The sequence below is a fragment of the Ambystoma mexicanum genome, chromosome 5q (genome assembly GCF_040938575.1).
Source record: "Ambystoma mexicanum isolate Mex_15411 chromosome 5q, UKY_AmexF1_1, whole genome shotgun sequence".
Classification (NCBI taxonomy): domain Eukaryota; kingdom Metazoa; phylum Chordata; class Amphibia; order Caudata; family Ambystomatidae; genus Ambystoma; species Ambystoma mexicanum.
In genome coordinates, this window is record NC_090933.1 from 1,278,512,665 (window position 1) to 1,278,539,580 (window position 26,916).

Consider the following 26,916-nt stretch of genomic DNA (forward strand, 5'->3'; position numbering starts at 1 on the left):
CAAGGAAGGCAAAGAAGGGGTGGTGAGACTGGGGTGATAAGGATGGGAATTCTGAAACTGCCAGAGATGCGCCAACCGAGCAGTATGCCAATTCAAAATGATCTGCTAACTTTGAGCAGCAGGTGCTGGCAATGACTAGTGCCCCGGTGTGGGGGTGGGGGGGGGGCAGAAATATCAGTTCTTGATGGGATCAGTACAGGCTCCAGGCAGACCCTGAAGTTCCCTTGCCAAGGACGAGTATGCTTGTCCTTTTTGCGTAGACTTGCATAATAGCCTGGCAGTTAAGGGGTTAAGTGAAGAAAAGTGTCAAAGACACGAAATGGCACCTTCGATCTATGCCCACAATCCGCTGCTTTGCACACGAGGCTGCGGATCCCAATGTGCTCCCCCTTTGTAAAGCAAGAAGCCCGAGGGGGATTCTCCCATTGCAGCGCAGCAACGCCGTTGGTAAATGCCACAATGGCAATGTTTCTTCTCCGCAAGTATTCGGACAGGATTGATACAGGTGATTTATTTATTTATTTATCCGTTTATAACGTGCCGGTAGCCCGCAGCCGCAGGCATCAGGGCGCACATGTACACAAGACAACAGAGAGAGAAGAAGACAAGTGAGAGGAGGCTCCTAGTATTCGAGGGTCGGCTACTTAAACAGGATGGTCTTAAGGGTTTTCCTGGAGGGGATGTTGAATGCATCTCTTGAAGACTGTCGCACGACAGGTGCCGGCATTTCCTCCCAAAGTGGCAAGGGGCAGCTCACCCCAGCACGCCTAGGCTCCTAGATCTGGGATGCCACATGGCAGCCACTGTTTACCTCATGCAACGCCCAAGGGAAGGCCACACTCACCACAACCTGGAATGTTCAGGAAGGGAGGGTGACAACAATGTGCGTATCAAAACCGGAAGTGCTATGCTAGTGAACTTCTTTCATATTTTCAGTCAAATAAGGGGGATTTCATGTAAAAGTCCTTTCAGTTTTGCACTTTTGAGCAACCTCTGGGTCATCACTCACTTCGCTGCTCTCCCCTGAATCAAGCCGAGCGACTGAGCGACTGTCACTGCCCCTCGGGCCAGGAGTGACTCCTCCAACACGGAGTGGATGAGAGGACCGCGAAACATCTTCTCTTGGATGCCGCCGGTGCCGGGCCTCTGCTGCTGACTACCCCAGCTCCTGTCCTGCCTGCCCGCGCCACCACCCAGAGTGTGTCTTAGAATCACTGAGTCTGCGCTTGGGCCTTGGCTGGCACGCAAAGGTTAAAAATAAACTGAAATGCACATTGGCAGGGCAGCAGGCACCGTGCGCGGTCAGGCTGGCAGTGGCTGAAGTGGCTGCATGCTGCAAGAAAAAGCCAAAAAAAGAAATACGAAGCCAGTGCCAAAGAAACATTCATTGCCACAGGCACGGCCGGCATAACCCTTGCTCTCCGACTCCCGGGCCAGGCTCCTGCTGCAATGAAATCCGCAATGTGAACTGTACTGGCACCACTCCGGTGTCTGGTGCCGCTGCCACTTCCCATCGTCAATTTAATTGCAGAAACAGCATGGGCCCTGTACCAGGTGGCAAGGTTGAACATTTTTATTGCCACCTGCCACACTTTGAATGCTCCTGGAGCCTGCGGGGTGGACAGAGGAGCTCAGGAAGATGAGCCACATTGATGCAGCGTGGTGCGGGGGACGGGACCAGCTTGATTTGAAAAATAAAATTCTAACCAGGCCACGCCAAGGCCTCTGCCTTGCTGCTGCTGGCGACAGCTGGCCTGCTCTGCTGAGAAGTGCAGGTGCCTAAAAAAGAGTGCCAGCGTTCAGCCCCGGCAAACACCAGCACAAATAAAGCACTATTAGAGACGCAGTGATGAAGCCTCAGTCACTAACAAGGAGCGGTCCCCACCGGCCAAACCTAAGACTGAAAGCTCCATTTAGAGGAGAAATGAGGGATAGACCTGTCACTCACTGCATATTTTCAGTCATGGAATGAGGTCCTGACCACAGAGTGGAAGAGCCAAGTGTTGGCTGAGGAGCTCCCAGCGACTGAGAATCTATCAGAATCTGAAGAGGAGAATGCTGCTGGCGGCCCAAACAAGGATAGCTTTTTAACTCATAAAGAATATCTGCCATGCTAAAATTCCTGCCCGATCAAGATGCTGCCCAAGAGGGCTAGTCAACTCCAGGGAGACGAAAACCAATCTACGGCGTAGTGCTCAATGGGGATCTCAAGGAGCCAGAGCCCAGGGCTACCAAAAGGTTTGTCATGTCCCGACGACTTGGACTCAGTTGGGACCAACACTGGTGGCACACGCCATAGCCTGTACTGGGCATATCTATTTGAAGAGGTCTGTGAAGCAGTTTTCCCCTTATGTGTACTGTCTACTGTGTCAGGTAACGTGGCTGGTGACTTTTGGGCATTCCTGATGTTCCAACAGGCTGCTAAATTGAGGCATTTGATGATGAGGATTCCCCCCGATTCCACTGACACTGGTGGATGTTCCCTTTGATTGGGTCCGGATGAACAATCGTTGGCCTCTTGGATTTCTCAACTATATTGCACAATAAGCAGATCTTGATCTGCCTGATCCTGCCACCAGGTGCCAGAGGCAGTGCCCTCCATGAGACTAATTGCCTGGTGGTGGATCATGCCCTGTTTACTCATGTTTCGTTTCTCATGAGGGTTGGATGTGAGGTAATGTGCAAGTTCTCCACTGCGTAGAAGCCTATGATAGCAGATGCACTATAGTACTAACCTATGGCGGGTGTTCTGGAAGTATCCTTGATGAGGATACAGCGAATCCCTTTCACATGCTTGTTGTTTGCCTTCAGATAAGATCCACAAAAGGGAGCGGGATTAAGCTCTTCCTTGGATACCATGCACAAGATGGCTGAATACGTTCTGCATCACAGTAAGAATTGGCACCATTTCAGGGCGAAGAGCAAGATAAGCCTTCAGGCTGGCAAGGGTCTGACCCAAAGGATACCTCCAATGGCTGCCAGGTGGACCAGAACACCTTGATCATTTATCCAACGATGCCACGAGCATTATAGGAAAAGTGGGCTAGCCTTCACACTGCACAGCAAAAGTTAAGTGTTGCACCTTTATCTGTTGACTCAGAGGACCAAAGGAACCTTGAAAGTTGGGTCTCAATATGTTTCCAGGGACTGAGAGAGATAGTTTTTTGGATCAAGTTCACCACCTCCACACCCCGTATGCCAACAACCGAGAAACAATAAGACTTTTGCACTTTGTTTCATCAGTTCTCATCTGATCACTCAGGTTAGTTAAATGATATTATATATTTTTTTAAAAGGACCCGACTGATATGCAAAAGGGTATTTCTCCTCTGTGAAAGGTACAGTAAGCTAAAACTTGGTTGTAGACCCTCCCGGGTGGGAATCTACTCAGAGAACAGGTTATTTGTCCATGCCCGTTATCAGAAGAGGGGCTCCAGACCTTTTTGTATACATTTCTGGGGACTTAGGGTTACACCCTAAGTTGCCCAGGGTAATCCTGACATGGACTCCTTGCTCACTGTACTTAGAGAGTCACAGCTTCACCTCACTGAGGAGGCACAACAAGGCCAAAACATATGTCTGGGGTTGCTGTTGGTATTCTTGTTCAGTGGAGAATTGCCTGGCATTTCGGAGCTGCACTTCCCCAGTGGGTGGGGCCAGACTGATATGCAAATGCATGGGTGGTTTCCTGGTTGTACCTGCACGGTGAAAGGGTGCACACTTAAATGTATGAGTGGGTGCCTGGGTGTGTGTGCCTCTATGGTGAAAGTGTGCACAATTAAATGTACGGTTGGCTGCTTGGGTGTGTCTGTATGTTGAAAGGGTGCACACTTAAATGTATGGGTGGCTGCCTGGGTGTGTGTGCCTCTATGGTGAAAGGGTGCACAATTAAATGTATGGGTGGCTGCCTGGGTGTGCCTTCATGGTGAAAGGGTGCACACTTAAATGTATGAGTGGGTGCCTGGGTGTGTGTGCCTCTATGGTGAAAGGGTGCACACTTAAATGTATGGGTGGCTGCTTGGGTGTGCGTGTGTGTATATGGTGAATGGTGTGTGTGCTTGTGTTCAGGGGCAAAAAAAACCTACATTTCAGGGGGCTAATCCTTCAAATGTTGGGAGAGGGGAAAACCTATTTTTGTGGGGGAATCTAACGTCTTTACGCATTTTAATGAGACTATTCTAGTGCAGTTTCAATGTTACAGGAACTTAACACTCTCCTTTAAGTCTGAAAGCACCCACTTATGGACTACTGTGAGAATGAGCGGTCTCCTGTTCACTCTCTACCCATCCAATCATTCCCCTGGCATGCAAGTACTAAACCCACATCACGATTTAAATTACCTAAAACATTTGGCATTTGAATGCAGGTACTAACCGTGAAATGCTTTACATTATTAATTGCTGGACCCTTGTTAACAGCGAAACCCAGGTGCCATTTAACATCTGTGTCCTTTTTTGTCCGGCAACTGCTCTGAAGGTCAGCCAGGTTGAGTCAACATAGCCTTGAATTTTAGGGGGAGAGGGGGGGTGAAGACCAGTCAAATCAATGGTGTTACGCCACTACTTGTGTTTAATGCTTTGATTACTTATTGGTAATCGTCATTACTCCTAGCCCTATTCGTCCTTGTCCCTGTACTTGTGTATGAGGCAATAGTTGTGTATTCCTCATCCCAGTATTTACCTATGAGCCAAGGAGCCTCATAGGTAAGCTCTGGGACAAGGAACAGGGACGTGAAGGTAATTCTGGGTCAATGAGCTGACTTTGGAGGTTGGGGTAGGGGTGGGAGGTAGATGGGATGTGTGGGGGCAGGATTGTGTGATAAATCGTAATGGTTGTCCATGTCCAGGCTAAGCAGGCATGATAAGTGGTATTAGTGGCTAGAGAGGCATTTTGGTACAGCCAGTCTAATCATTCCTCAGTTTGGTATGACTTTTCTTTTTACTGCGCATTTATGATAAAGCAGTCCTGCTAAGAGTAATCACCTGGCTAGACTGGCATTTGGGTACTGCCAGTCTAGCCGTTTCTTACTGCGACAGTGTATATTTCTTTGGGCATCTGTGATAAAATGATATGATATGATATAAGTAATTTATAACACTCCTGTACATAAGTGTTTCTAGGCGCGACACGACAAGAGAGGGAAGATAGAGGGAGGACAAGACAAACAATCTAACAAGGCCTTATGTCATTCCAATCGTGCAAGTGCGAGAACGAGAAATGCAAGGCGAAAGGGAGGGGGGAGTGCAAGGAAGAGGGGAGGGGAAAACAGGGCAGCATTACTCATATAAATGCACTCAGGGCAGCGTGGCTCTGGGTTGTGCAGGGAGAACAAGTGACTGTAGGGTTACAGTTACAGCCCCTAAGTGCGTGGTAGGCCCAAAGGCAGTGCAAGGGTGACTGATAAAGAAAGAGCCTGGACTCAGTGAGACTCTGAGGGTAGCCAAGCAACCAGTCGGTACAGCAAACAGGTAGGTCAGATAGGTCAGCAGAGGAGGGAGAGAGAGAAAGCAGAGGAGAAGAGGAAAGTTTTGAGCAGCTTCCGGAACTTCAGGTGGTCCGCTCAAGTTTGAGAGGGGCAGGGAGGCCATTCCAGAGGGAGGCACTTACAGAGGAGAGAGATCTAACCCCCACTCTCTGCCTGGAGAAGTGTCTTAACCTTAGAGAGTTGGAGGCAGCTGGGGGAAGAGCTTGAGAAGGAAGGTATTTTGGAAGAGAGCGTTGGATGTAGTATGGGCCCTGACCCCAGAATGCCCTATGGACAATGCAAAGGGTCTTGAACTTTGTGCTTGCAGCCACCGGGAGCCAGTGGAGAGAGTTCAGGGCTGGCAAGATATGATTCCTGGGCTTGAGGCCAAGGATAAATCTCGCAGTCCTGTTCTGGATTAGTTGCAGAGGGCGGAGAGTAGCGGAAGGCAGATTGAGAAAGAGGCTGTTGCAGTAGTCCAGCCTAGAGAGAAACGGGGCTCTGGAGACAGTGAACGTCTGGGGGAAAGTGAGAAAGAGAAGACTCCCTCTGAGGAGGAGCAGCTGGTAGTGGGACTTCTTGGCGACATCCGAGATGTGAGGAGTGAAAGATAGAGTGGAGTCGAAGATGACACCAAGGTTTTTTGCCTCACAGGAAGGCGAAGCAAGAGGGCCCAAGGTGGGTGGCCAGAGTGAGAGATGGAAAGCAGGGGCAGGGGTCCCAATGAGAAGGATCTCTGTCTTAATGGGATTAAGGCAGAGATTGTTAGAGGCGCAACAATCCTGATTCGCGGGTAGACAGTCAGGAATGAGCGAGAGAGGAGAGGCGCCTGAAGGAAAGCTGAGTGTCTTCCGCATAACACTGAAAGTTAGAGGAGACGGTAGAGATCAGGTGGGCCAAAGAGGCCAAGTCGAGGATGAAAAACCAGGGTGTGAGGATAGAGCCCTGGGGAACACCACAGGTAGAGAGAGAGGTGGTGGAGAGAATGGGACCAAGTGGACCTGGGAGGGACAGATCAAGAGGAAGGAGGTCAGCCACACCAGGGCCTGATCTGTGATGCCCAGGTTCTCACATAGTCGATTGATCAGGATGGCGTAGTTGACTGTGTCGAAATGAGAGGAAAGATCAAGGAGGATTAGGACAAAAGGAATGCTGCAATCCAGGTTAGAGAGCATATCTTCACAGGGGTTCAGGAGAGCGGTTTCTGTGCCTCTGACAGCTCTGAAGCCAGACTTGGTCATGGAGACAACCAACAGATTCAGTGTGGAGAGTAAGCTGGGAGATGGCCAGCTTTTCCAAGAGTTTGCCCAGGAAAGGGGTGATGGAGATTGGGTGATAGTTTGCTGGGCTGATAGGATCGGCAGACAGCTTCTTGAGGAGTGGGTGCACAAGGGAGTGCTTAAGGGGAGAGGGGAATGTTCCAGTGGCAAAAGAGTGATTACATAAATCGGCCAAGGCTGGAGCGAGGGTGTCAATATGTTCCTTGATAGTTCTGGAGGAGCAGCGGAGCACCTGTTTGGATGACACTTCCATAGATGGAACTTGTCTAGAAACCTTGTCAGGTGTTGTCAGAGGGAAAGATGAGAAAGGAGGAGGAGAGGTAGAGATGGCCAAAGGGGGGCAGAGAGAGGACGAGGGAGAAGAAGCGGAGATAGAGGACAGGATTTTCTGACTTTTAGCAGAGAAGTGAGAGGTCAGAGCTATACAGAGAGCCTTGAAGGGAACAGGAGAGGTAGAGACCGCAACAGGATTGACCAGTTCCTTGAAGATTTTAAAGAGTTCGGCCATGTTGTTAGAGGCCACAGAGAACTGGGCTTCAATGTGATGAGTGTTATTGCTTTGACTGGCATTTTGGTGCAACCAGTCTAGTTATGTGTAAATGTGGCCTGGCATGCTTTACTGTAATGTTATTATGTGTCTACACTGGTCTACATTGCGCAGCCAGATGGACATGTTTTCAATGTGGTATGGCTTTTTTAATAGCAAAGCATTCATGTTCCTGTGCACTGTTGGTGACTTGCATGCAATGGATTGGTATTACCCTACAAAACAATTGCAAACACTCTGGCTTTTTAGCCAATTGTTCCTCACAAAGTGTGCTGTATGTTGCATTAAAACACATATTTATATCTTTCTCTTAGTGCAGTGTGTGGCAGACCCCTTCAGCAGCACGTTTGTGCGTATTGTGCAAACGTGTTAAGCTAGGCCGGACCAGAGTATGGCATGAACTGTGATTTGTTGCCGAGCTGGGAGAGCTCCCCCAGTATGGCTCGCAGGGGGGTCACCACATTTTGTGTTACGCCACTGGATATGCATGGACCTCTCCAGGTAGTTTCCTGCTCTGCTCTGCTCCAGATGGGCTCTTCCAGTTCCCTGCTATGTCAGTGGGATTAAGAAATGCACCTTCCTAGCACAGACGGCTTCATTAGAAGCAATACGCCAACAAACAAAGCAATAACGTCAAAAAGACCTAATGTTTCTCGACCGAAAAAGGGTTAATGCTCCTACTCTTTCCAACGTAAGTCCTGCAGGCACGCTTGTCCCACTTACGCTCTATGGACCGGTTTGTCTACACAATACCCACATAATCTGGAACATAGACATAAGGATTTAAGCCTTTTCAAAATTGATGCCTACTCAATAGCACTTTTTGAAGTTTTCGGCAGATAAGAGGTACCTCAGTACCTCACACTAAAGTTTTCTATCCAACTGCTAATGAAAAGCATGTCACGTCCGCACCTCTTACAACTTAAAAGCCCCTGAAGAAAACCCCTTACCTACACAGAGGGTTGAAACATGTAGGGCAGACTTAGTAAAATAGGACACAGTGAAATAAGGGTCCAGAGTGGTAGACAGTATTGAAAAGATGTTGTACTGCAATATCATCCAGCACATACATTAGCGGTGCTTCTCTGAGATTGCTGCTTTAATGTCAACCAGAATTAATTCGAATATTTTAGCTTTTTCACTTGCTGATCATGTTGTCATTTGTAAATGTTCAGTAACATGCATGTATGTGTGTTAGGGCACTTATGCTATTTGTCTAGATACCACTTTTCAAATGTTAGCAATGTCTAATTGTTTTTAAACTTAATTACTACAATGAAGTAGAGACTTTTATTTTACCACACATTGTCCTAGGGCATTTGCTTTCCCAAGATGTTTTGCTAAAAAACCTTAGGTGGCAGGCTACAGACACAAGGATCATTAGATGTCTACATAATTAAGAAATGCACCTGCCACATTCTAGACATGGGTGAACCAGGTACATTTCAGACTATATGGCGTCTGCCTGAATGACATACCTGCCTTGAGCTCCGGCTTAAAGGACCATCTTATCGATCTTATGAATTTGTTTTAGGTCACTCACAGGTGCAGGTTCACCATTTAGCCTAATAAATGCCGGATGAAGCGAAGGCGACTGGTTCATGTTGTGCACACACCGTGTAGGTGGGAAAGTTAACCCTCGGCAGCCAAACTCGTGGGTGATCCTAAACCTGGAACCTCCCACCTCTGACATCCGGGTGTGGCTACTTATGGACATCACTGAGAGTTTACACACCGTTGTAGCACTCTCTCCTCCTATGACAGTGGCAAAAGCCTGAGGACAACGCAAGAATGTTGCCTGGAATGAAGACCGTCAGGAGGCCTCCAAGGAGCAAACAAACGCCTTTTGTGACGCGCTGTCCTTATAGCACCCAACTTAAGCTAGGCCTTACACACCGATCCACCGGCCCGTGGCTTTTTAAGCCGGAAACCTTCATCTTCGGATCAGAACTGGGCAGTCAAGTACCCGGGGATGATGAAGTCACTCTTCATGAGATGGTTGAAAGCATTCTTCAACTCTACGAAGCAAACCTGCAGAACTAGAGTATCGTAAACAAAGGAAACCTTGACATTCTCTGCATGGCAAGAATTTGTATGCTTATATTTGACTTACAAATGTAATTGTCCGATTTAACGTCATTTGTTTTTATGTTTTGCAAATGAACAGTAACCGTTTTTGAGCGGTGGATTCAGATATTAAAAACAATCCATTGACCAAGCAAATTGGTCCAGGTTTGGCCCTTAGCCGCATCAGCAGAGAATGAACTGGACTATGCAGTGAGTCCATATAGTCCCCCAAGTCAACAAGTGTTTGCTTGATGCCGAGTCCAAAGAAAGGCCACTGACCATGAAAAATAAGTGGCCATTGATGTATCTACTGTTGAGTATTAGCTTGACTTGAACAAGGAGGTTATCTTCCGAGGTTAGGGGTCTGCAGCCTGCAACTCTCCAGATGTTTTGGACTCTGAGTTCCATAGTCCCTCACCATTAACTGTGCTGGCTGGGGCTGATGGGAGTGTTAGTCCAAATGTGCTAGGCACATAGAAGCAGACCCATTCCCCCTTTGTTTCTGCAAGAGACTTTTTCATCTTCATTAAATGGTCAAGGCTGAGAGTAGCGGGTTCACTTACTCCACCGCTGTAGATCGGCTCAGGAAGATCCGTTATGGAGCGTGGGCAATGTGGATCTGTCATCCTTTTAATGCATCTCACAACCGAGTGATCATCCACAATAGTCCCACTACTGTGGGTGGTGCGGTCACTTCCACAATCAACGAGTCTTTGACACGTCTTCCCACAATTGATACTGAAACACAGATTGCAGCAAACTTCTTCTCAGTTGCATGTTGGCGGGGAATTCTTTGAGGAGGCAAAATGTGATCGATTCAATACTTCTCTTCTGAAATAGGGCCAGCATGTATATTCCTTTTGGTTGCTTTGCAGAGCATCTCCCAAGCATTTATTACGTGTGTGATTTACGGGAGCACGGCCTCAGAGGGCAGGAGTATCTTTACTTAAGTAAGGTTCAGGTGAGTGCCTCAGGTCTCCTCGTGAACTGGATATGAAAAGATCACCTGGGACTGGTGGTTTAGGAGGTGTGCTGGTTGCATAGACGTTCACATTGGTCATGGCTTGGGAAAAGCTTTGGTTGCTTGGAGGGTTGAGGAATCCATGGCTATAAGAGGGATCTGTTTGGCCTATATTGCAGATATCCGTTTCAATAACCCTTTTGTGTGTCTGAGTTTCGCACATTCATACAGTGAGAAGTAGAGGTCTTTCCATTTCTTTCAAGGACCATTCCTGACGAGGTCTAGCTTTCTCGCTATAGAGATTTACGGGTGCGTGTGAGATGGGCCATTCCTGACGAGGTCTAGCTTTCTCTCTCTAGAGATTCATGGGTGCGCGTGAGATGGACCATTCCTGACGAGGTCTAGCTTTCTCGCTCATGAGATTCATGGGTGCGCGTGAGATGGACCATTCCTGATGAGGTCTAGCTTTCTCGCTATAGAGATTCACGGGTGCGCGTGAGATGGACCATTCCTGATGAGGTCTAGCTTTCTCACTCTAGAGATTCATCGGTGCGCGTGAGATGGACCATTCCTGATGAGGTCTAGCTTTCTCGCCATAGAGATTCACGGGTGCGCGTGAGATGGACCATTCCTGATGAGGTCTAGCTTTCTCACTCTAGATATTCATGGGTGCGTGTGAGATGGACCATTCCTGACGAGGTCTAGCTTTCTCACTCTAGAGATTCATGGGTGCGCGTGAGATGGACCATTCCTGATGAGGTCTAGCTTTCTCGCTCTAGAGATTCATGGGTGCGCGTGAGATGGACCATTCCTGATGAGGTCTAGCTTTCTCGCTCTAGAGATTCACGGGTGCGCGTGAGATGGACCATTCCTGATGAGGTCTAGCTTTCTCGCTATAGAGATTCACGGGTGCGCGTGAGATGGACCATTCCTGACGAGGTCTAGCTTTCTCGCTCTAGAGATTCATGGGTGCGCGTGAGATGGACCATTCCTGACAAGGTCTAGCTTTCTCGCTCCTGACAAGGTCTAGCTTTCTCGCTCCAGAGATGAATGGATGCGTGTGAGAGGCACTTAGGTAGTAATGTCATTTTTAGGGAATGTCTACTATGTGTTGCAGTGATGAAGTTTGGCCCAGAGTGTCCTGTCAGACAGGAAGTAGTCTCACATGAGTAATGTCAGTCTTCCAGCCATCAACCTGTGCGTATTACATTGCAACAGTTGCCACAGTGTAGCAAACATTCACTCCCCAACTGAGCCACACAACTCACCAGAGGAGGTCATTTTGGGGGCAAATTTATATATTTAAAGTACACTTTTAGCTTCTCCAAGGTACCACAGATTATAACTTTAATGCTTTAACAAGAAAATGATGCATGGTACCGCTCCTTTAAGAAATATATGTTGTTCCTTACTGTTCTTCCTTTCACTTCTGAAGTATACCCAGTGAAAGTCTCTTTGCATCTGTGTAATTGCTAAAATGTTAATTACTCTTTGTGGTTTTGGGGTCGGGTGGGGGGCAGAAAGTGATAGACATCTTTCTCATTGCCTTTGGATGAACTTTTCATGGAAGGATAGTATGAGATTGTTCAGTCTTACATAAGATGTCTTCTCTTATGTGAACTGTCTTCAAACCTGGACCCAGGAAGTGACATCACAAGAAGAGAGTAGTCTCCAGATCCATTACAACAGGAAAGGTGCAAGGTGAAATGCTGCATTTTGTTTTCATTTCCATCAAGTTTCAATACCTTATATTATTGATGACCGAGCAATAAACGACCGTGGCCCACATCAGCGGCGACATATCGGATGTGGACCGGCCCGCCCACAGTGCATAGACGTGCAGGCAGCACACCTTTACAATTAGTGTTCAGCGATACACATACATGCACACATTCTGAGAGTACTTTATTGCTAATACTGACTATACTGGTACAATTACTAGAAGGAGTATTACTACTAGTCTTAATACTTCTGCTAAAACTGCCTCTACTAATGATACCTCTTGTGAGACTATTACTGCACGATAGCTAATACTAATACTAATAGTACTACTATTGCTACTACTAGTATTACAACAATGATTACAACTTCGACCACATCTAATGCAAGCATTGCTCATATGCATGCGATTACCTCCACTGCACACCGTGCTACCTCCAGTGGTTCCTCGGATACTTACTGCCACTACCATTGATCACACTCCTGTCACTGGCACAGTCATTGATAACGCTACTATTGCTGCCACTACCATTGATCACACTCCTGTCACTGGCACTGTAATTGATAACGCTACTATTGCTGCCACTACCATTGATCACACTCCTGTCACTGGCACTGTAATTGATAACGCTACTATTGCTGCCACTACCATTGATCACACTCCTGTCACTGGCACTGTCATTGATAATGCTACTATTTCTACCACTACTATTGATCACACTTCTGTCACTGGCACTGTCATTGATAACACTACTATTGCTGCCAATACCATTGATCACACTCCTGTCACTGGCACTGTCATTGATTACGCTACTATTTCTACCACTACTATTGATCACACTTCTGTCACTGGCACTGTCATTGATAACGCTACTATTGCTGCCACTACCATTGATCACACTCCTGTCACTGGCACTGTCATTGATAACGCTACTATTTCTACCACTACTATTGATCACACTTCTGTCACTGGCACTGTCATTGATAACGCTACTATTGCTGCCACTACCATTGATCACACTCCTGTCACTGGCACTGTGATTGATAACGCTACTATTGCTGCCACTACCATTGATCGCACTCCTGTCACTGGCACTGTCATTGACAAAGCTACTATTGCTGCCACTACCATTGATCACACTCCTGTCACTGGCACTGTCATTGATAATGCTACTATTTCTACCACTACCATTGATCACACTCCTGTCACTGGCACTGTCATTGACAATGCTACTATTGCAGCCAATACCATTGATCACACTCCGGTCACTGGCACTGTGATTGATAACGCTACTATTGCTGCCACTACCATTGATCACACTCCTGTCACTGGCACTGTCATTGATAATGCTACTATTACTGCCACTACCATTGATCGCACTCCTGTCACTGGCACTGTCATTGACAAAGCTACTATTACTGACCCTACCATTGATCACACTCCTGTCACTGGCACTGTGATTGATAACGCTACTATTGCTGCCACTACCATTGATCACACTCCTGTCACTGGCACTGTCATTGATAACGCTACTATTTCTACCACTACTATTGATCACACTTCTGTCACTGGCACTGTCATTGATAATGCTACTATTTCTACCACTACTATTGATCACACTCCTGTCACTGGCACTGTCATTGACAATGCTACTATTGCTGCCACTACCATTGATCACACTCCGGTCACTGGCACTGTGATTGATAACGCTACTATTGCTGCCACTACCATTGATCACACTCCTGTCACTGGCACTGTCATTGATAATGCTACTATTACTGACCCTACCATTGATCACACTCCTGTCACTGGCACTGTCATTGACAAAGCTACTATTACTGACCCTACCATTGATCACACTCCTGTCACTGGCACTGTCATTGATAACGCTACTATTGCTCCCACTACCATTGATCACACTTCTGTCACTGGCACTGTCATTGATAATGCTACTATTTCTACCACTACTATTGATCACGCTTCTGTCACTGGCACTGCCATTGATAACGCTATTGCTGCCACTACCATTGATCACACTTCTGTCACTGGCACTGTCATTGATAACGCTACTATTGCTGCCACTACCATTGATCACACTCCTGTCACTGGCACTGTCATTGATAATGCTACTATTTCTATCACTACTATTGATCACACTTCTGTCACTGGCACTGTCATTGATAACGCTACTATTGATGCCACTACCATTGATCACACTCCTGTCACTGGCACTGTCATTGATAATGCTACTATTTCTACCACTACTATTGTCACTGGCACTGTCATTGACAAAGCTACTATTACTGACCCTACCACTGATCACACTCCTGTCACTGGCACTGTCATTGTTAACGCTACTATTGCTGCCACTAACATTGTTCACACTTCTGTCACTGGCACTGTCATTGATAACGCTACTATTGCTGCCACTACCATTGATCACACTCCTGTCACTGGCACTGTCATTGATAATGCTACTATTTCTACCACTACTATTGTCACTGGCACTGTCATTGACAAAGCTACTATTACTGACCCTACCACTGATCACACTCCTGTCACTGGCACTGTCATTGTTAACGCTACTATTGCTGCCACTAACATTGTTCACACTTCTGTCACTGGCACTGTCATTGATAACACTACTATTGATGCCACTACCATTGATCACACTCCTGTCACTGGCACTGTCATTGATAATGCTACTATTTCTATCACTACTATTGATCACACTTCTGTCATTGGCACTGTCATTGATAATGCTACTATTGCTGCCACTACCATTGATCACACTCCTGTCACTGGCACTGTCATTGATAATGCTACTATTGCTGCCACTACCATTGATCACACTCCTGTCACTGGCACTGTCATTGATAATGCTACTATTGCTGCCACTACCATTGATCACACTTCTGTCACTGGCACTGTCATTGATAATGCTACTATTGCTGCCACTACCATTGATCACACTCCTGTCACTGGCACTGTCATTGATAATGCTACTATTTCTACCACTACTATTGTCACTGGCACTGTCATTGACAAAGCTACTATTACTGACCCTACCACTGATCACACTCCTGTCACTGGCACTGTCATTGTTAACGCTACTATTGCTGCCACTAACATTGTTCACACTTCTGTCACTGGCACTGTCATTGATAACGCTACTATTGCTGCCACTACCATTGATCACACTCCTGTCACTGGCACTGTCATTGATAATGCTACTATTGCTGCCACTACCATTGATCACACTCCTGTCACTGGCACTTTCATTGATAATGCTACTATTTGTACCACTACTATTGATCACGCTTCTGTCACTGGCACTGCCATTGATAACGCTATTGCTGCCACTACCATTGATCACACTCCTGTCACTGGCACTGTCATTGACAAAGCTCCTATTGCTGCCACTACCATTGATCACACTCCTGTCACTGGCACTGTCATTGATAATGCTACTATTTCTACCACTACTATTGATCACACTTCTGTCACTGGCACTATCATTGATAATGCTACTATTACTGCCACTACCATTGATTGCACTCCTGTCACTGGCACTGTCATTGACAAAGCTACTATTACTGATCCTACCATTGATTGCACTCCTGTCACTGGCACTGTCATTGACAAAGCTACTATTACTGATCCTACCATTGATCACACTCCTGTCACTGGCACTGTCATTGATAACGCTACTATTGCTACCACTACTATTGATCACACTTCTGTCACTGGCACTGTCATTGATAACACTACTATTACTGCCACTACCATTGATCACACTCCTGTTACTGGCACTGTCATTGATAATGCTACTATTGCTGCCACTACCATTGATCACACTCCTGTCACTGGCACTGTCATTGATAATGCTACTATTGCTGCCACTACCATTGATCACACTTCTGTCACTGGCACTGTCATTGATAATGCTACTATTACTGCCACTACCATTTATAACACTCCTATTAATGGCACTGTCATGTATAACGCTTATATTACTGCCACTACCATTGATCACACTCCTGTCACTGGCACTGTCATGCATAACGCTACTATTACTGCCACTACCATTGATCACACTCCTATTAATGGCACTGCCATTTATAACACTACTCCACTATTATTGCCAATACCCTAACATTCATATCACTGGTACTGTCATTTATAACACTCCTATTACTACCACTGTATTATATAGCACTCCTATTACTGCCACTGCTATTTATAAAACTATTAATCTGCCACTTCCATGTATAACACTGTTATTACTAACACTGTCCTTTATAGCACTCCTATTACAGTCATTACCATTTATAACATTCGTATTACTACAACCACCATTTATAAAACTCCTATTACTACCACTTATAAACATACAAAGACTAACACTGCCATTTACAACAGCACTTTTACTTTCACTACCTTTTATACCAGCACTATTACTTCTATTGCCATTTATAACAGCACTATTACTTCTATTGCCATTTATAACAGCACTATTAACTCCCACTGCCATTTATAACAGCACTATTACTTCCACTGCCGTTCATAACATTAGAATTACTGCTAATGCCATTCATAACACTCCCATTACTACCACTAACATTTATAACACTGCTATTACCGCAATTATCATTTATAACACTGCTGTCCATAGCACTTTCCTTTATAACACTCCTATTACTACAATGAACGTTTATAACTTTACTATTACTTCCACTACCTTTTATACCAGCACTATTACTTCTATTGCCATTTATAACAGCACTATTAACTCCCACTGCCATTCATAACAGCACTATTACTTCTATTGCCATTTATAACAGCACTATTACCTCCCAATGCCATTTATAACAGCACTATTACTCCCACTGCCATTTATAACAGCACTATTACTCCCACTGCCGTTCATAACATTAGAATTACTGCTAATGCCATTCATAACACTCCCATTACTACCACTAACATTTATAACACTCCCATTACTACAATGAACGTTTATAACTTTACTATTAGTACCACTACCATTTATAAAAGCACTATTAAATCCCTTTCGCCCTATACACCCAAGATCATATCGTGTATAAAACTAGAGGATAAGGGGGAAACTCATTATTCATAACATTTCATATTATTTGCAAACATTCACACTCAAAGGTAGTACAATTTCATGGTGACCTCAATGAATTAAAACATTCATTGTAGTAGAAAAGACACAGCCAAACATTTGAAAGATGTGCATTTTTACATGTACTTATTCAATTCACTCTTCCAAATTAAAATATACACAACTATAAATTACACACAAAGACACGATTCATACACCAACCACTACAATTATAAATATTCATCAAAACACTTGATTAGTATTAAAGCTACCTAGGAACGTGTTCTGAATGATCCACTTTTTACCATGGCGATGGTCAACCCTCTCATCTGTATTAGTGCTGATAGCCCTTACGTCCATTTGTACCGCACTGACATAAGAACACACATCTTTCAGTTAGAATATAAGAAGGAAAAAAACAGAAGCCAGGCCTTCTGTGTCTACACCCCAAGACTCTGGAACCTCCTCCCCGTCAACATCCGGGTCACCCCCTCACTTCTACAGTTCATGAAGGAGCTCAAGACCCTCCTCTACAAAGAATGACTCCTCCCTAACACCCAGGTCCACACACCATGCACTCGCCACACTGCCCGAGACTGAGGGATCTGATGCCCACTCTTTTCTCCCCTCGTTACTTGTAGGTCCATTGCAGACTATTGCCCTCCCTCCCCCATTAGATCCCCACTACCTTGTTTCTATGGCCCCTAACCTTGTTCTTCCCTCTATGATTGCAAAGCGCTCCGTTGCTTCCAGACGCTAGGTTTGCGCTCAGTAAATAACCAAATAATAATAATAATAATAATAATAATACTCCAGAACTTTTGAAAGGTGGCATATTCTGAGAGAAGTTGACTGTTTTCCAGAATGACTCTTCCATCTTGCCCAGTGAAGTAAATATGACTGGAAACCTACACATAAGAAGAATTGATTGTATATATGTTGGTTGCGCATTCACTGCAAGTCATCACTTATGTACACAATCCATTCCAACCGTGGTTGGGATTAACCGGGTTTCCCAGATGTTTTTTCCCTAGGGAAATACCGGAGCAAAAATAAGGTGTGAAGCCCACCAGAGCAACACAACTCACACGCCAGCCAAGGGAACATGTGACCACCTGAAGGGGGAAGCTTTGGAGCAGCTGGGAGCCGACATCCCCCATCATCACCGTACCCACCACACACGCCTTGAAACACTTGTGTATAGGCGCGTTATAAATGCCATATCATATCATACTGCACCCTGGTGAGGAAAATGAGACTTTCGTAATAGAAGGTTTTAGTTTAGTTTTAGTTTAGTTTATTACTTGTATAGCGTACCTAACCCTAACCCAAGGGTAACTGGGCGCTTATACATGGGTACAACAAGATTACAGTTACAGTACATAGTCATAGAAAATGTTCCATTGGTATGAGCAGCATATTCAATACATACAAAATACACGATGTGCGTTGTGGGAGCGAGTTTGGTTAATTAGATACTGGTTTGGGAGAGTGGGTTGGTTGCCAGACTCCTCTCCAGTTCAGGACTCTTTGAATGAGAGGCAGGAGACAAATATGTTGGTCCAGGCGATGTGAGCGGCAGTTCATCATTAAAAGCAAACCCCCAGAAGATTTCCTTATACCATTGTCCCCATTGGGGTCAGCACCCAACTGGCCAAGCTCAGTGCCTGCTTGGGAGTACACAGCGCAGTCTGATGGGTGAACACAGCAGGGGCCTGCGTACCTTGTGTGCACAAACCAACACATTATGGGGAATACAGCGTGAGGAACAGATAGTACAGAGGTCTGCAGCCTGCGCCTCTCCAGATATTTGGACTACGTCTCCCATGATCCCTCTTCATTGACTATGTTGGCTAGAGCTCAGGGGAGCTGTAGTTAACAGCCGCCGTGACAAAGCTTTCCACCCCTGAGCTAGCAGTGCTGAATGAACCGCGTTGCCAGACATTGGGCATTTCTTGTTCAGCTGATGCAGTGGCCGAAAGCACTGTTGCCAACCTGGCTCTGCCCAAAGACATGTTTGAAGCCATTTTAGCTAGCCAGGAAGGGGCCAGTGGCTACCAAGAGTCAGACCCTCACAGATGTTCTGTGCAAATAAGAAGAGGTGCAGCTTCTGCTGCACAAACAGGAAGACATGGCTCAACACCTTGCGCCAAAGTCGCCGGAGGACCCTTCAGAGCCGCCGGTACATGCGTTAAATTGCTGTGAGTAACCTCGGCCATCTCCCCTCACAACATGCAGTAGCAGCATCCAATCCACCAACCCACCAATCCACCAACCCACCAATCCACCAATCCACCATTCCACCAATCCGTCAAAGAACAAAGACATCTTGAAAGTGGTGGACACGCGGATGGCAGACGTATGCTTTGTCAACAAGAATGGCTTCCCAAACTGCATAAATATTGGAACACCAACTTTGTCAATGCTGAGATAAACCAGCTATTGCCCATGACTTCATTAGGGTGCGATAAATCACTGCCCGCTGGTAAATGTGGGTGGTGTTGCACAAGCAGCCAAACCTCACTAAATGGTATTCAGTCAATACTCCTGCCTGGACGGCGGAAGTAGTGAGGTGAGCGACAAACAGCTTTCCGTGGCTTCTTCAAGTTGTTTGCAAAGGACTCCTACCCTGCGACTCAGAAGACTACAGTGAAAGTTCAGGTGATTCAGATGGATTTATCAGCCCAGACTTAAGTATACACTGGCATATCTGCTGCTGGGTTCTAGCCTGCAGGCCCTGCTCTTGTTATGCTTTGCTATATCTTATATTTAGATCGTTTACTTTTTGGTAGACAGTTCTTTACCTGGCTCTACCTGTATTACCTGTATCTGTAAAATGACAGACATCCCTCTCTCCAAGCCTCTCACTACCCTTCTCTCCTGGTCTGACCATTCTCTCCGCTCTTCCCTCCTTAACCTCCCCTGTCACCAGACTCCTCCCCCCTCACTGCCAGTCTCCTTCTCAGTCATTCGACCAATGAAGCGTGTGTCAGTCGCTGCATTTGCCTCTTCCTTCATCCCTCCTCTGCCCCCTTCTTTTGACTCTCCTTCTGACTCTCTACTAGCTAACCTCCATCGATCTGTTTCTAACACCCTCGACATCCTTGCCCTTGTCATGAGCATCCGCATGAAGCCTGCCTCCAAATGCATCTCTTGGTATGACTCCGACTTGGCCGATTTGAAGCGAAAGTGCAAAGCGGCAGAGCGGAAGTGGCAGCCACCTAGCTCATCCCCCGACAAATTGGCCTGCCGTCTACTCCAAAGGCAATACTGTCTCTCCATCTGCTCCAAGAAGGGGGCTCATGTCCAATCCTGCATCTCTGGAGGCACCAATAACACAGCTCTAAAATCTGCAAGGAACTTTCCAATCCAACCGCAGTCTCCTCTTCTCCTCCCTTCCAGGCCCTATGCTCTGCACTGGCTGCCCATGTTTCCTCTAAAACTCTTGGCATCCTGTCCTGTCACCCTCCATCCCCCACCTTCTCTCACCTCTTTTGGCCCCCTCTCACACCCATATTCTCCTCCCTCTCTCCCATTGCACCAGAAGAGATCTCTAGAGTTGTCCGGTCTATGAAAGTCTCCTATAAACAGGTGCTGCCCTGCTTCTCCAGCACCATCAAGGACAACATCGCCCCCTGCGCCCCTGCCTTGGCTGACCTCTGCAACCACTCTTTTGCCACAGGCTCTTTCCCTCCCTTCCTTAAGCACTCTCTTGTGCACCCTCTCCTAAAAAAGCTGTCCACTGACCCTACTTGCCCGGCAAACTATCGCCCTGTCTCTATCACCCCTTTCTTGGGGAAACTCATGGAGAAGCTGGTCATCCCCCAACTGACCCACCACACTAAAATGGCTGGCTGCCTCCATGATCACCAGTCCAGTTTCAGAGGCACAGAAACTGCTCTCCTAAAGCCCCTAAAGATCTACTCTCTAACTTAGACTCTAACATGCTTTCTGTCCTGATCCTCCTTGATCTTTCTTCTGCTTTTGACACAGTCAACCACTCCATCCTCATAAATGTCTCCTTCCTCTCTAAAAGACTCTCCCAAGGGGAAATGGGTCCTTTTCTCCTCTCCACCTCACTCTCTACATGTGGCGTCCCACCGGGCTCTATCCTATTGCCATGGCTCGTCAACATCGACCTGGCCCCTCTGGCCCACCTGAGCTCCACTTTCTCCTTCAGTTCCAGTGTTACGCAGACGACACACAGCTCGCTCTCTTTCAGGCTGCCTTCCCCTACCTTCACCTCCTCCTCTTAATCCCTCATACCTGACTGCATGACTGCTATTCAGGCATGTTGCTCGGCCAATGATCTCTGCCTGAATGCCAGTAAGACCGAGCTCCTTCACATTGGGACACTTCTCCTTGTCCCCCCTCCTCACTCTGTGGCCAGACACTTTGGGTTCCTTCCCTTCACCCACCTGTGAGTCAAAAAGCCTTGGGATCATCTTTGACTCCTCTCTCTCTTTCCCACCACAAAACACGGACCTTGCCAAGAAGTCCAATTTTCAGGAGCATCTTGTCGGGGGTGTCCTACCTTTCCTCAACTTCCCCCAGAAGCTTAATGTTTTCAGAGCCCTGGTTGTATCCAGGCTTGACTACTGCAATAACCTCTTCCCCAACCTGCCTCTTTCCTCCCTTCATCCCCTCCAACTAATCTAGAATAGGACTGCAAGACTTATCGTTGGTCTCAAGCCCAGGGACCGCATCTCTCCAGCCCCGAAAATCTCTCCCCTGGCTCCCGGTGACTGCAATTATCAGATTCAAGACCCTCTGCATCATCCACAAGGCTGTCTGGGACCTCTACATCTAGCTTTCTCTCCCGAAATACCTCCTGGCCAGAGTCCTTCTGTATTCTGGCTCCAACTCTCTGCAGGTCAAGCATTTCTACAAGCAGAGAGTGGGAGGTAGACCCCATTCCTCGGCTGGTGCCTCCCTCTGGAATAGCCTCACTTCCCCCCTCAGACTTGAACCAGAGCTTTTTCAGTTCCAGAACCTTCTCAAGACCTTCCTTTTCTCCTCTTCCTTCCCTCTCCCCCTCCTGGGGCCTGGTCCATTCAGAGTCATACAGGGTCCAGACCACCCCCCACCAATCCCCCCAGCATCCTATGCCGGCACTTGCCCTTGGGCTCATTTTCCTAGACTATCCCAACTTAGTCCTCTCTGTCCACTGCACTCTTCCCCCTCCCCCTTCCGCCGGGCACTTGCGGTCTTGGCCCAGCCAGCACTTGCCCGCCCCCACCCGTGGGTTTACCCTACTCCTTCACTTCTCTCTCTGCCCCCACCCCCTTGCACTTATCCCCTTGTCCTGCACTTGCACATTAGAATTGTGACATGGCCAACATAACCGTTATTTTTTGTTGTATTTTTATGATTTCACATGTCCCCCCCATATTGTCTTGTGGTGCCTGGAAACACCTTTGTATAGACGCCATACAAATGCCCAATAAATAAATAAATATGTAAATACAGCAAAGGATTAAACCCTGTAACTTCAGCTTACTTTATCCCACCTCTACCCAGGTGGCTCTGAAAGAGGAAGGGAGGGGGGTTGGGGGGGTTAGTGGGAGGGAGCTGGAAAAGTGCAAGAGAGCAGTGATGTGCTGTTGGCGGCCGCAGCTCAGTGGGTCTGTTGGCTGAGCCTAGGGTGTTTGCGGCCGGTAGTCGTTGTGTACTGTTGTGCAAGTCTATGTGTGTTTTTGTTTTGTTGTTGCCATGTAGTGAAATCTGTGCGGTTTGTTGTGCTGTAGGTTTGTGGTTGTGTTTGGTTTGGAGTTTGAGAGGTGTATGGAGAGGGGGAAATTGTTAGTTCAATTAGTTGGCATCTCTAGCCTGACTTGAGGCAGGGGGCTTCTGTAATCTCCCCAGATAGGTTTCGGTAGCATGCCTACGCCTCTGTCCTGATCTGGGTCCATCCAGCCTTCAAGGTCCCTTTCACATCTAGCCCTTTTGCCCCAGCCCGCCTCGCAGCCCTACCTATCTTCCCTTCCCACTCATACATCCAGTGCACCTGCCAGCCAATGTCCACAGCTCAGCTATTCTGGTGATTGCCAATATCCCGACAATTCCACAACACTGTGGTACCTGGTGGCAAGTAGGGGGCGAGTGCAGGTGTTGGGTGGGATTAAGGTGAGGTTGTTGACTCCGTCTCCATGGATGTCGCCTGTGTTGCACTCTATCCAGCGTCACTCGTCCGGGTGCCGTGGGAGCTTCACTTCACTCTAGTTTAGTCATCCCTATTCCTTTCTGTTCTGGATTTCAGTTTGAGTCTGTGGTGTTGAAGAGCCAGGTTTTTAGTAATTTCCTAAACCTTAGGTGATCTTTAGTGTTTCTTATTTCTTTTGGGATGTTGTTCCAGGTTTTTACAGCTAAGTGGTAGAAGGAGGCGCCTCCAAGTTTGTATTCCTCCAGCAGACTAAGGTCTGGCAATCGCTGGGTTGGGACATAAGACACCCTAAAATCTCACAAAAGGACAGGAACTTAGAGTTCACTACACGGCAGGGTGTAAAAGGTCAACAATTAAATAATGAATGTATGGGGTGCCTTGTATGGACCCTCAGTGAGCTATGCGGGTCTGCCGAAAGCAAAGTTCATGGAGGTATCCGAGCAGAAAAGCGAAGTGCTGTAACCAACTATTACCAATATCATGAAACACGTTTAAACCTATCCATCCTCCTTGTCAATAGTACTTAACTTTCCACAAACAGTAACAGTTTGGTGCGCTCTTTGCATAGGTGACCTGTTGCATGTTCCCATAAAGGCGTGCCTAGCGCAGCCACGCTTTGCCCCTCCCTGCGTTCATGCACTGCCACTTCCGCTCCTTCCGGTGGGGGTGAGTCACAGGTCAATGTGCTATGACAGTCCTGGGAAGAGGGATTTCTCTCGCAGTCGTGATATTGTAAAACAGGCAACACATCGCGCTGATGCGTCACAGTTTTACCAGGGATGCCGGCGGATCCCAACCACTGATCTGCAACCGCCCAAATCCAGTTTAAGAGGTCACAGATCCCCGGGCCGGATCTGTGCAATATTCCCTCCGTCCTCAGATGGATTTTCCAGGCGTAGAATCGTTCGTGCATATGTACTGTCACCGAGGAGAAAAGGTCGCCATCCTAAATCGAAGTGTGGCATATGACTGCTGTGAACAACAATTGGGTCACTATGTACTTAGAAAGCAAGTGGCGGGAATGCAAACCACAGTTGGAGTGAAGATAGTCACATACTTGCCAACATTCTTTGACCAAAAAGATGTAGGATTTTTCAAGTTTCAAAAATAATGCTTAGTATAACAATGGCATCACAGGGAATTACGAAACATACATTGTTGACACCATTGAAGCATTCTGAAATATTCATCCCATCAATCAGCACAACATGGAAAATTGTTCAAATGTTAAAAATGTATAATTCTGAATGGTAAGTTAACACCAAATTCAATTACACAGAAGGTAATCACACAGAGCTGGCAGGCAACGTTTGCCACTGCTCTGTAGCAGCAGCCTTGGTAATACATATGTATTCCTGCAGTGCAAGATGAACCCTGAATGACATGGAGACTGATACCCCCCTCAGTCTGATATGCAGATGCTGTGTGATGTCGGTACACTCTGCCACTTGCCTTCACTGCTGGTTCACCTAAGGGTTGTACCCCAAGAGTGCAGGACAGAGTCACGTAGCTGTCAGGTCACTGGATTGGTCAGAGCCCTATCAAAGTGATCACTTACCAGCCTGCCTTAGAGTCACATAAATTACCTGCCACTGTAAAAAGCAGTACTATCTGTCACCCAAATCTGTAGGCGGTAGGATTGCTCAAAAAGCAGTAGCCTCCTGCCTATATCTGTAGGGTTGGCAAGTATGTAGTCAATGGGTGCCAGAAGACACCCAGAACAGTATGCCTCACCTGTTGCTGCCCAGAGCTGTCCTGAAGCATGAGGCGTCCACTGGGGAGGTATTGCCTGAGGGCGCAGGCAATATGGATGCCAACAAGTGAAAAGCTACATTTACAGAGAGGAAGCAGGAGATGCTTGCTGATAAGATGATTAGATAGGAGGCACAATTGTTGCTTGTCAAGCCACACTGAAGGCCACTGCAGGTGGTAACTACGCTTACCGGGTAGCCAGTACCGTTCTTGCAGGAGCAACGCCATCGACACCGGCATGGTGCTACTACTTAGCGTGTAGGCGCCCGGGGCTGACCTAGGAAATTGATCATAATCTTGTATAATCTTGAGGTCTGATGATCACTTGAATGTTCAGAGAGAAATCTATCATTCGAATGCGACAAATACGCGCGTGTGCTTGTTGCGCATTAACTGGTCATGTGTCTCCCATCAATTGCCACCGTCACTTTCAGGCCACTCTGTACAAACCTGCTTGGATGGTGTTTCATTCAGCATACTTAGTTGGAAATGTTAGCATAACATCCCACACCTGCATGAAAATCCTGGTTGCGACAGTACCACCACCACGCCTGCTGAGTTCTCAAATAACCCTGCGGAGGAAAAATTGGAGCACAGAAAGTAGTTTGCCCTTATGGAGAAATTGCAGCCCGTGGCTATGTTTGTACATGCAACTTGCCCTTGTATGTGGATCAGCTGGCATTGGATGTTTTCAAGTCCAAGCTATGTGGATGCAGGCCTTCTAGGCACCTCTCATAATACGGCTCCTCATTGGCTGTGCCTCATGAGAGCCTCCTGGCATCATCTTGAGGCACATCATCAGGGCTACTTCAGCAAAGATGCATAGACTTGTACCCATGCAGGCTCCTGGAGAACGCCTGCGTCTTCCTTCATGATTCCGGCGGGTTCCCTTGTTCACCACCTGTATACCCGGCACAATCAATAGTTGCAAGACACCTTCACACTTTATGAGACTGGTGCATAACTGCAAGCCGTGATCTGAAGTTGTGACACTCACTTCCGTGCTGCCCAGCAGCTGCCACGTCAGAAAACGCTGCAACCCAAACCATTTACCTTATCCGACTCCACCTCCCCTCCGCCGGACATGATGGGTTTCACTTGGCCACCAACCGAAATAAAATACCTTGGGATAACGGTAACACGTCAAAAAGCCACTCTTTATGCTCGTAACCTTGGGGACTACCCACCCCAAATACACTCCAAACTCCACTCCTGGGCAAAGCTCCCTATCACCATAGCAGGGCGAATTTCACTCCTAAAGATGCCAATCGTCCCAAAACTGCTATATTACTTCGTGAACGTTCCGCTGTGGCCTGGTGCGGCGTTTTCCGAAACATTAGCAAGGGTCGTGAACGGCTTCATGTGGCACTCGGGCGCAGTGCGCCTCAAATGGGATGAATTGGCCAGACATTGCGAGAACGGAGGCTTCTCGGCCCCACAATCTGAGAGGTACTGGGTGGCAGCCTAGGCCCAGTATGCAGCCTTTTGGTACGATGTGGGAGCGATACATCGCCACCTAAAATTGGAAAGGCATGCTACTGGCACCCGTGACATGCGCGTACACTAGTGCACCCTCCACGCATCAAACCACGGGCAGACATCGTCCCGGTCGCAGTAACGGCCCTAGCATGGGAGAAAATGTAGAAGATACTGAAAAACCCCAGACCCTATCATAAAAATGTGCCCCTGTAGAACAGGACACACTACATCGGGTGATGTGTACAGTGAAAACTCCTTTCTAGAGTTCGTTGACTTGTCTGAGCTCCCTCGGGGCGATCAGTGAAGTGGCTACAACACGCAGGGCTACGCCTGGCAATTAAACGCACATGGGGCACGC

The 26,916-nt window shown here is 47.1% G+C and overlaps 1 protein-coding gene across 1 annotated transcript; it reads left to right on the forward strand.

Moving 5' to 3' along the window:
• The first annotated feature begins 12,442 nt into the window (after positions 1-12,442).
• On the forward strand, positions 12,443-16,195 carry LOC138498385 (uncharacterized). Its single transcript, XM_069622160.1, has one exon. It carries the CDS (start codon positions 12,443-12,445, stop codon positions 16,193-16,195), a length of 3,753 nt encoding a protein of 1,250 aa, XP_069478261.1.
• Positions 16,196-26,916: the final 10,721 nt, after the last annotated feature.

Excerpts from the sequence above, each read along its gene's own strand:
- LOC138498385 (XM_069622160.1), top strand. The coding sequence starts at position 12,443 with ATGCGATTACCTCCACTGCACACCGTGCTACCTCCAGTGGTTCCTCGG.